The 10,339-nt window shown below is 55.0% G+C and overlaps 4 protein-coding genes across 4 annotated transcripts, besides 8 other annotated features; all 4 read left to right on the top strand.

Annotated features, from left to right (window-relative positions):
* Nucleotides 1-2: 2 nt before the first annotated feature.
* On the top strand, nt 3-1,775 carry Tco025E_02065 (uncharacterized protein; the record flags this gene model as incomplete). The annotated part of the gene is made up of 1 exon (XM_029369000.1): nt 3-1,775. A coding segment is annotated over one exon (1,773 nt), but the record flags the coding sequence as incomplete, so codon positions are not given.
* Nucleotides 1,776-1,882: 107 nt separating this feature from the next.
* Nucleotides 1,883-1,913: a microsatellite.
* A 1,416-nt stretch (nt 1,914-3,329) lies between these two features.
* Nucleotides 3,330-3,352: a microsatellite.
* Nucleotides 3,353-3,588: 236 nt separating this feature from the next.
* Nucleotides 3,589-3,636: a microsatellite.
* Nucleotides 3,637-3,683: 47 nt separating this feature from the next.
* Nucleotides 3,684-3,717: a microsatellite.
* A 12-nt stretch (nt 3,718-3,729) lies between these two features.
* On the top strand, nt 3,730-5,331 carry Tco025E_02064 (uncharacterized protein; the record flags this gene model as incomplete). The annotated part of the gene is made up of 1 exon (XM_029368999.1): nt 3,730-5,331. One exon carries the CDS (start codon nt 3,730-3,732, stop codon nt 5,329-5,331), a length of 1,602 nt encoding a protein of 533 aa, XP_029231015.1.
* A 265-nt stretch (nt 5,332-5,596) lies between these two features.
* Nucleotides 5,597-5,658: a microsatellite.
* Nucleotides 5,659-5,928: 270 nt separating this feature from the next.
* Nucleotides 5,929-5,952: a microsatellite.
* A 415-nt stretch (nt 5,953-6,367) lies between these two features.
* Nucleotides 6,368-6,397: a microsatellite.
* Nucleotides 6,398-6,680: 283 nt separating this feature from the next.
* Nucleotides 6,681-6,707: a microsatellite.
* A 584-nt stretch (nt 6,708-7,291) lies between these two features.
* Tco025E_02063 (Atg8-like protein 2) lies at nt 7,292-7,714 on the top strand (the record flags this gene model as incomplete). The annotated part of the gene is made up of 1 exon (XM_029368998.1): nt 7,292-7,714. One exon carries the CDS (start codon nt 7,292-7,294, stop codon nt 7,712-7,714), a length of 423 nt encoding a protein of 140 aa, XP_029231014.1.
* A 986-nt stretch (nt 7,715-8,700) lies between these two features.
* Nucleotides 8,701-10,122, top strand: Tco025E_02062 (uncharacterized protein; the record flags this gene model as incomplete). Its single annotated transcript, XM_029368997.1, has 1 exon — nt 8,701-10,122. One exon carries the CDS (start codon nt 8,701-8,703, stop codon nt 10,120-10,122), a length of 1,422 nt encoding a protein of 473 aa, XP_029231013.1.
* Between the last annotated feature and the right edge of the window lie 217 nt (nt 10,123-10,339).

Below are 10,339 nucleotides of genomic sequence, written 5' to 3'. Positions count from 1 at the left end.
ACCGGGCGGAGGAGTTGAACCGGCAGCTTCTCGACAGGGAGCGCGAGCTGGAGGAGGTGCGCAATGCACATGAGGAAGTGAAGACACGATCTCTCAACGAGCTGAACGATCAGGCGGAGGAGCTGAACCGGCAGCTGGAGGAGCTGCGGGCGGAGAATGAGCAGCTGCGCGCCGGGGACGAGGAGAAGGTTCGCGAGCTCAACGAGCTGAACGACCAGGTGGAATTTATGAAGTGCCAACTGGAGCAGCTGAGGGCAGAGAATGAGCAGCTTCTTTCACAGTTGACTGCTGCTGAACCTAGTGTTCGTTTAGGGGATATTGTTCGTACGAGGCATCGTTGTTCTTTGAGTTTGTTCGGCTTGGGTGATGCGCTCGTGGGGAATTTAGAAGTACTGCGGAGTGCTGTAACGATGGATGTGGCGAGTGCAGTTGGTGTGGGTGTTGAGGATGTGGACGGTGTTGAATTTGGTGCAAATGCTTCTTTTTGTGAGGTGGGCGTTTCTCATGATGTTTGTTTGTCGGAGGAGGAGATCGATCGGCGCCTGAGTCGTTGCCCGTTTATGTCTGTAAGGCGTTTGATTTCCCCTTCTGTGGCAGCGGAGGATGCGCTGGAGCGGGCGCACGCCATGGTGGATGTGTTGAGTAAGCTTGAGGCATGTGGTGTTGATCCGTTGTTAAATGTAGTGGTGGAGGAGTATATGTCCCGTCTTGTGCTTGAGCAGTCCGCGATGGCGTTGCGGCTTGAGAGGGCGTTGGAGGGCTTTAGGTTTTTGGGTACCGCCCATCAACGGCGCGAATTAGATCTCCTGGAAGAGCTGGATGAGCGGGCTACTGAGTACACGGACATGCTGGAGAAGACGGAGGAGATGATGCAGATGTTGGAGGAGGCGCGACAGGCAGAGTGCAGTGCCCGGAATGACCTCTACAAGCGCGAAGAGGCGCTGTTGGAGTTGGAGCGACGTCGAGATGTTGAGGTGCGTGACCTCGAAAGCATGACACACGCCCATCGCAACTTGCTGCAGTCGGTGCGTTACTCGCAGGAGATGCTGTCGAACAACCAGGTGGCGGGGCTGTTACGTGAGGCAGAGCGTGTGTCGGATCTTCAACGGCAAACTGCACTTCTAGAGCAAGAGAACGGCGCGCTGCGGCAGGAGATGGCGCAGCGCGCGGTGGCGCATCGGGAGGCGATGGAGGTGCTGAACAACAAGGTCGCCACACTCATGGAGGAGCTCGAGGTGAAGGGGACGGAGTACACCGAAACACTCGGGAAGCTGGAGGAGTTTGTCGGTTTGCTGGAGGCGTCGCGTGCTGCCGAGAAGGCGGCGTTGATGACGTTGGAGAGGCGGGAGCAGGAGCTGTTTGAGTTGCAGGCTGCACATGATGAGGAGATGAGGGAACTGGAGGGCGCCATGAGGCAGCTCGATCTCCTTTCTTTGCCCCTGCAGGAGGGTTATGGCGATGCTCGCGCGGCGGAAGCGCCCCCAGGCACCACCCCGGATAGCGGCGACGCAGGTGTTGTGCGTTCGATGCGACAGCAGTTGGAGCGACTAAAGCGCGAAAAGGAGGCGCTCGCCATGGAGCTTGAAGTGAAGGGGCGGCAGCACGACGACGCGATGGATGTGCTCAACCGGAATATTGGGGATTTGATGGGTGAGCTGGACTCCCGCATACGTGGATGTCAGGTGTCGGCGACGAGCGCGAAGGAACTGCTGCGCGACATTGCAATGCTGCGCTCCGCCGAGGAGGAAGATGATGAGTCCAACGAGGGCGAGTAGGACAGATTCGCCCCAGCCTCCCTCGGGTGCGGCGTCGCCGCAGCGCTGCTGCAGGAGTGATGAAACCAGAAAGAGGATTGTGTTACAAGTAAAGGAACTTGGCCCTAATGTAAGTATGTATGTATGTATGTATGTATGCAGAGACGAAACACTGCCCCTCTTCCTCTTAACTCACACAAAGAAGGCCTCCTGAATAACTGCGAGAAGAAGAAATACACAGTAGAAATGGCGATAGAAAATATGAAGTACAAAGATTTAATAATCGAGGCAGGCGTATTTGGTCTTCAAATGTGTGTGTGTAAGTGTAAGGACTCTTATGTATGTATGCATTTTGGGAGGATTACTTATGGATGTTCGAATGTGTGTGCTCGTATGTATCCATTGGCAGTGCGTTATGCTCACATCAATTTCTCAGTGGGACATCAATTTCCGACCGTATGCGTCGTTGTTGGCACCCTCACTCCTCTATGGTTTATTACGTTTTACAGTCTTATTAAATGTTTAGCAGTGGACCATCCATTCGGTCTGTTACAAACAGGAATATGTCTTTTGGGTTAACGACTGCTGAGGCTCGTATTGATGGCGAGGGAAAAAGAAATTATTAGAATAATTTGCTTGTAGAGGAATAGTATTTTTTTTGTGTGTGATTTGGTATTGCTTTAATTGCTCTCTCGGCGAGTGTGTTTGTGTGGGCTTTTGAATGGGCGGCGTTGCAGTTGGCCGCCGCTTGGGAGTTGCAGGTATTTCCCCTCCGCAGTGAATTGCTGGCCGGCCCTGTCGCTTCCTTCACTGTCTGACCCACACCGCATCTCGCCTACTCAACACGTCGCTATCGTCTGCATGCGGTGGCCCCCGTTGCACTCCCTCCCCTCTCTCTGTTACTCTGCACATGTGTTCCTGCGGGTCCGAGCCTCTTTTGCTTAACGGGTAGCTTTGTGTTCTGCAGTTCTTTGGTGTCTTCGCGCCTCGTCGTCGTGCGTGGTAGGCCGGTAGCGCCTTTATTGCTGAAGAGTAGTAGCTTCAGTGTCCCTTTTAGGTGTGCCGTCCGGCCGCGTTATTTTTCTGGGTGCGATGAAAATCAGTTGAACAGCAGGCGAGGCTTACGATGTTTGTTCGTAAAAAAAAATACTCGAAACAAAAGAGAGCGGGAGGAATCCTGTCAGCCGTGTGCACGTAGAAGTGTTGGCATGCGTTCGTGAATTGTGCATTTTGCTTTTTTTTTTCTTTCCTTCGCGTGGGGGAGAGAGACTGACAGGAAGGTGAGGGGACAATGTTTCTGGGTGTGGGTGAGCGCCCAGTGAAGGCGGAGAGAAGGGCAAAGTGGGGGCTCGCCAATAGTCAGTGGTATGCTTGCGTTTATCTTTTTATTCTTACAGTATTCCTTGTATTTTGGGCGCGTGTACGGTGTGTGCCTTCAAAATTTGCTCCCTTGCAACTCCGTTGGACGACCCAGGCATTCTCTCTTATCTTTTGGCTGGTGCCCGTCGCTTCCTCTCCCCATTTCGGCATCGGCACTCTGTGTCCTGTGGCCTCTGTCACGCATCTTGCACAGTGACACACACACACACACACACGCATGCAACGACGCAGAGGGGACATAAGCAGAGGGGGAGGTGGCGGCGCCTAACAGCGAGAGGGAGACGGAACGGGAATTCTAGAAGAGTCTGATATCTTTGAGAGTGGTCGTAAACGTGTGTGTTCTTCCTTGCGTGTGTTCATTTGCTGAAGTAGGTACTGCCGCGGGTGCTTAGTTTGCAGGTATGCAACCAACCTGGGAGTGGAGGGCGCGGTCTTTACTGTCGATATCTCTCTTTTTATTATTTGTTTATTATTATTTATTTATTTATTTATTTATTTATTTTTTTGCGCCCCACTTCCCTCTTTTGTAGGGCGCAATAAATCTCCCACTGGGGGGTGGGTGGGTGGGTGGCGTGGGGCGTGGTAGGACTGACACATGAGGGGTTTTGTAGACGGCGCTGGGCTCTGGGGGGAGCGGCGGGGCAGGGCACACGGCAAGGACCAAATCTGCGGCGCCGGGAAGTTGGAGAATGAAAATTCCTCAGCGACGTCGAACGCCGCTTCTGAATCCGCCACAGCCGTGACGCCGAAATCCGTGACTGTGACGGCAGCAGAGAGTAATTATGACGCTGTTGATGGCAACGACGCCACGGCGGTGTTCCCATCATTTGGCGCCGAGATGGACAGACATCTGCTGGCTGTGGCTCGGGCATCCGAGTTTTCCGCGTTGAAAGCATTGGAGCTCTGTCAACAGGAGGTCCTGCAGCTGCAGCGAATGTGGGATTTGGACCGCGAAACGCAGCGCTGGACTATCGCCTCGTTGCAGGAGGAAGTGCGTGAACTGCGACACCAGTTGGAGCGCCAGCGCCGCTATGGGTCAGTGCAGCGTACACGCGAGAGTGCCACCGCGGCGGGCTCCCTCTCCGCGCTGTCCGTGAATGGAGGTGATTCATCGTTGCGGTATACGCTCGGCATGGAAGTGGGTGGGGCTAACCCTTCTTCAGAGGCCCCTGTAACGAGTGGCACAGAGGATTCGTACACCCGCACGGACACCTCGGCGGAGCATTCCTCTAGCTTCCAGTGCCACCACCTCGGGACTGACTCAGCCCGCGTAGAAGAACTGGAGGAGAGGGTAGAGCGCTACGGGCGCCTTCTACACGATGCCAACAAGGATTGTGGCGAGCTCCAGGCAGAATTATCACGTGTAGTACGACAGTTACACGATGCCCGTCGCTCGTTTACGCATCGCATCTCATCCCTGCTACGTGAGAAGGAGGAGATGACTCACAAGCACGCCAGGACGCTTGCGCACCTGGATGAAACCACAGGCCTGTTAATGGTTGCAAGAGCAGCAGAGCGGGCGGCATTGCAGCGTCTTAGTGAAGGCGCCCAGGGTGAATCGCACCAAATGTGTAGGCCGCCGACGGTGGAAGGTGGGAACTTGGGAGAAGTGTATTGTCTGCGTTGTGGCTGCTCTTCTGTCGCGTGCGGTGAAGTTTTGCGCCACTCAGTAGACGTTTCAATGGAGCGGCAACGCTGCAACTCCCTTGCTCTGCGTCAGAGCACGCTGGAGGACGAGGTATGCCTTCTGGAGTGTGAGGCGGAGCGCGACACCCGGCACGCGGAGGGAATGCGCCGCGTCATTGAGCGCCTCATCGACGAAGTGGACGGCTACGCCCGTGTTTGCTGCGCCGCCAACCAGGAAGCCGTTGGATGCCTGCGCGAGATGTCGTTGCTGTGGTTTGCTGAGGATGGGGCGGAGACGGACGATGCTGGCGCCGCCGACGCCGGCGACGAGGATGGACACAAGAGCTGTGATGGCGTGTCCCTGCTGCAGCTACAGGGGGGTGAGGAGCGGGATGGCGCCAATCGTCTGGAGCGTGCATCCTCGTCGGCACTGCATTCCTCCCCACTGCTGTCGTTAGAACTGGCGGCTTTGGGCGACACTTCTGCCGCCGCCACCGCCACTGCCGCGGAGTGCGGTGCCGTCGTGGCACCCAGTGGGCGAGACGGCCCTCGGCAGGGGAGCCCACGCTGAGGCGCAGCTACCAGCGCGGGTGACGCCATCATATGTGTTGCGTCAGCGGGAGCTCTGCGTGGGGGCTGCATCGCCGCCCAGCGCACTGCAATGCCGCTGTTCCGTTTTGCTCTTTCTCGTGCTTCTAGCCAACGCAACTTGCTGCGATGAATGCAGAGGCCGCGGCACACGCCTCGGCCGGAAGAACTAATGAAAAGGAAGACGGAAAAAAAAAACACGAATAAATCTGAAACAGCGAAGGAAAATCAAAATTAGTAGCAAACCCAGAGAAAGCGGAGGGAAATCGATAGAGAGAAAGAGAGAGGGAGGAGGAGGGGACGCGGAGGATATATCTGTCAGTTCGACATGCGCGCAGATTGTTTGCCTGATTCTCGTTCGCCCCTTCCCCTCTCTCAGGGAGTGCAGCCAACTATAAATAGCTTCCCTGCGTTCCGAATCTATTGTTGTTTTTATTTCTGTCCCTTAACCTACACAGTGCGCAACACAAGAGAGGGTGGAGAGGATTCACGCAAAGTGCGACCTCTGTAACGCCTTTGATGCAATGCGCGTCAGGGAACAGAATAGAGGGCATACGCGGCTCAGCGCAAGCCATGGGAAATGATGACTGATGATGATGATATGGCTTGCGGTGCGTCACCCTCCTCTCTGTATATGTAAATAGGTGCGTGCTTGTGCGGAATTGGCTTTTATGATCCATCTGCGCACGCATCTATGCATGACCGCCTCCTTTTTATTTGTCGAATTTTTACACTCTTTCTTTCATGTATCTTTCCCCTTGCTTCCTATTTCTGCTGTTCTTGTCTTCAGTCCAATTCCTGTTATGCTTTATGTTTGGCGCTGTACGCATGTATCTCCATTCTCTTTCAATGATGTACATAAATTTCCCATCGTTATTACTTAGTTTGGGCGTTCTCTTTTTTTTTTCTTGCATGTGTCTCTGGGCGGGTGCGAACAGGACGAGGTGTGCGGCGTGTCCCGCAAACGGACGCCCACCCGCAGCGACGCCCGTGGCTACCACCACGCACCCGCTTTTTTCCTCACCCTCCGCTCTCTCTCTCTCTCTCTCGCCGCACCTACATCGCAGCCGGTCTCTCCCTCCTCTGCGGACGCACACCGACGGCGAGAGGGTGAAGGGAAAGAGCACGAAAGAAAAAATGCTCAGCAACGCGAATGACGGAGTGAAGAGCAAAAAATAAGGCAGTTGAATCCGCGGGTATGCAACACTGAGGCGTTAATAAAGTGCCTCGACTTACACGAGCCATGAAGCCCTTTCTCATCCCTCGCTTGTTTGGTTCGCCACATGTATTTCTTGGCAAGGAAGGGTGCGAGGTGGGCGGAGGGAATTGAGGGTGATGTATTTGTGTGTGTGTGTGTGTTTTTTTCATGCTTTTCCTCCCTCGGCAGCCCGGACCCGCCTCTATTATTGTTATTGTTCTGCTTTCTACTTACCCTGGTGTTTTTATTTGCGTCTCTTCTTCCTTCTGCCCGTTTCTTCCTTGCCGACTTTTTTCTTTTGCTTCTGCGTGTCTTTCTGGAGGGGCGTCTGTCAGCTGCCGCTGCGTTTCAGCCCATTTTTTTTTCTCTCCCCCCCCCCCCTCTGCCTTTTCCCGCAAAACTTTTTGTCGTTTACGTGAAAGTGTCGATTATGCTGCACTGCCCCGTCTCCTCTTCCCTCGTCGCAGGGCGCCGCATCGCCCTCGCGCTGTTTTCTCCCGTGCCGCAGCACCGCAGCCCCCCATCCCCCTCCACGTCATTTTCTCCCGGGCTTTTGACTCGTTCCCCCCGCTAGCTAGTGGCCGTAGCTGACGAGCAACCCCACGATTAGCAGCGACGCACACCGTTATTGGGCAGCTTTCGCTTCTGTACAAATATACTTCCACACGTTGGCCAGTAGAACTTATTATTGTCAGCTGTCGTTACTGTTATTTCTCTTTTTGGTTTGCTGGGAGCCTCGCCGAGCATGTCACGCAGATATCGCTATCAGCGCACACACACTTTTGCCGAGCGCCAGAAGGAGGTGTTGACCATCCGTGGCCGCTTCCCGCAGCATGTCCCGATTGTATGTGAACCCGCATCAAGTGACACGGCGCTGGGCGCTGGCGCTATCTCAGACCGCTACCGTGTGCTGCGGGACTTAGACTGTAGCAAGTTTCTCGTCCCTGGCGACGCATCCATGCAGCAGCTCATGGTTCTTCTGCGTACTCGACTGGTGCTTGAGGCGGAGCAGGCGGTCTTTTTGTTTATAGACGATACCGTCCTACCAAATAGCGCCTGTGTGGGCGACCTCTATGCGCAGAGGAAGGACACCGATGGATTCCTGTACATGACATACAGCATTGAGAGCGCCTTTGGCGGCACCTTCGTGCGGCAGAGGCGGAAGTAGCGACTGTGCTCTGAGGCGCACCGTGCTGATGGTCATAGAGGTCAGTTAGGAGTTTGTTCTTCACCGCCACGTTTGTTGAATGTTTCTTGTTGTCTCCCTCGTTGTTTTTTCTGCGGTAGTTGCTGCTTCTCATCCCCAGCTCTTCAGTCAGTTGGGCGCAGTCGTTGGCTCTCATTTCTAGCGACTGCCCCCCCCCCTTTTTTTTTTATGTTTTGTTTTATGCCACTTTGTTGGGCTGGGGCCACGCCCGACGTGTTTGGCACCTGAAGTACAAGAACACATCAGTGCCTGTGCGAATATGCCTGTGTAGGCATTTATTTGTGTGCGTGCGTGTGGGCTTTCGGGGTGGGGAGCAGGTGTAGGGGCGAAGTTGCAACCCACTCACTCCCTACCCTCTCCACTCCCCCTTCTGCGCCTATCAACGGCAGATCCACAGGCGAAAAAGAGGTGTGGGGGAACATCTATGGTGAACAAACACCACGTGCCGAGTGTCTTGTCCCTCGTTTTTTATTTTTCTTTCTTTTTGACGTTTACGTGTTGTTGCTGTTGTGTGTGTGTTTTCGCTTTGGGTGACGCCTTTTATACACACACGCATTCACAACGCACGCATCTATCCAGCCAGATGCTTGTGTGCACGTACATACACGCAACACTTGTAATAGACGTGGACCATGCAAGTATATTGCTATCGGCCCACGGCTATGAGGCATGCGTCACTATCCTTCTCCATATGTGCTTGTGTGCAGCTATGGACCTAGTAAGCTGTCAACTCTGTTTTTCCCTTGAACCCCCGTACATTCGTTTTGACGGCAGGCCAAGTCTGTGCACCCCGGCTCAAACAAGAAGGAATCAATATACACACGTGTAAACACCTCATACATACCTGGCAGGAGTGTAAGTTGGACAGGGCAGATTGGGAAGGAAAAAAAATCGTGATAGTAATTATATTCTTGCTGAAGCTAACACGTGTTGGTTAGCCGCAGCCTATGTTTTACACTGGATGCAGCTATCGAGGGGAGACGACTCCCGACGGGAAACGTTTCAACGAACAAGGGGTCTACACCTTCGCCAATGGCGACACCTACGTCGGTGCATTTAAGGACGGCCGCATGCATGGCCATGGAACCTTGTTTTTTACTGCAGAGAGAGGCGGTGGCCAATATCGTGGCGTCTGGGAGGATGGGCGCAACGTGTCGGGGGCATTCGTTTTTGCGGACGGGTTGGTTTACGGCAGCGGAGAGGATACTGCGACTGCCCATACTACTGCTGTCAACAATTCGGCGTCTGCCACAGGTAGTCGTAAGCCCGAGGTGAAGCGCGGTGTTGACGGGGGTGCTCCTCCTGGCAACGAGCCCGGCACAGCAAGGAATGCGAGGGAAAACGTGGCGGAGGAATGGCTGTACTGCCGCGAGGGAGACCGGCGGTTGTGGGCTGAGCACCTCCGCGAGGTGATGCCGGTGCTGCCAATGCAGTCCGTTTTGGGCGGTGTCCGTGTGCCGCAGTCGTCGCGCTGGGCTGTGGAGCCGGTCGTGGCGCCGAGCGTGGCGGCGGAGGCCAAGATTCCCGCAACATTTGTGCTGGGGCAGCCTCGCTCCCTGGCGGAGGTGCCGGCAGACTACTGGGAGGAGCCGCAGCAGCGCGAGGGAGTCATTGCGTCGATGGAGCTTCCGACGCCCCCATTCAGGGGGGCGCAGGCCGGCGCCGGTCGGGAGGAGACGATGGTGGACAGTGGCGACAAGCCCGCAGTAAATCTTTCACTTCGCATCATCGCCCCGCTGGAGTCGGAGGCCATGCGACGCGCCATCGCCGCCGCCGTTTCTGCTTCTGCGTCTGCCGCCAAGGCCTCACAGGAGGGAGCCCCGCCACCACAACGCCCCCCTCCCTCGTCAGATACTACGGGCCACAGTGGCGTTGGTCGTTTGCTCGCCTCTAGCGAAGCGGATGCAGTAGAAAACAAAACGGCGACTGCCGATGACGACAGCGTAGAGGCCCAGCACCGCACATCGGGAAACTTGTCCTCGCACGACGCAACTGTAGCGCCTTGTCCATCTAATAGACCTTCCTCAGCGTCGCTCACCTCGCGTGGGCCTTCGGCTTTTGAACCAAAGGATGCTGTGTGTGAAGCACTGGAAGGAGGGGCTTGCAAATTGGTTTCCGAGGCGACACAGGAAGTAGCTGCCCCATCAGCAAACATAGAAACCGTTATGGCTGCGTCCCTTGTTCAAGAACAATCTGAAACTGACGTGAAACGACAGGATGACCTCAAAGAGAACGAGCATCAGCAGCAAGAGGGTGCTTACGCTGAGGAGCAGTATGACGCACAAGCCGAGGAGCAGCATGACGCACAAGCCGAGGAGCAGCATGATGTCCACGAGCAGGATGGACAGCTGGAGGAAAGATCTGTATAAAAACGTTGAGTCTGTGAAAGGGATTGAGCGTATGCGGTCATTGAGGGGGTTTACTGTACTTCATATTGGGGTAGCAGTGAGTGCCGCACATGTATCGGAAGGCGGGAGTGCGACGCCTTGTTCAAATGTACTTAAAATTGTATTTGTTTTTCTCCACGCGCGTGTGTCTTGTAGTGGGGATGTGTCGGGGTGACGAATACCATCAATTTTGGACAGA

The sequence above is a fragment of the Trypanosoma conorhini genome (assembly GCF_003719485.1).
Source record: "Trypanosoma conorhini strain 025E chromosome Unknown Tco_14.4_contig_00076, whole genome shotgun sequence".
Lineage (NCBI taxonomy): Eukaryota > Euglenozoa > Kinetoplastea > Trypanosomatida > Trypanosomatidae > Trypanosoma > Trypanosoma conorhini.
Note: the sequence above shows the minus strand (reverse complement) of the source record. Positions and strands in the feature narration are given on the sequence as shown.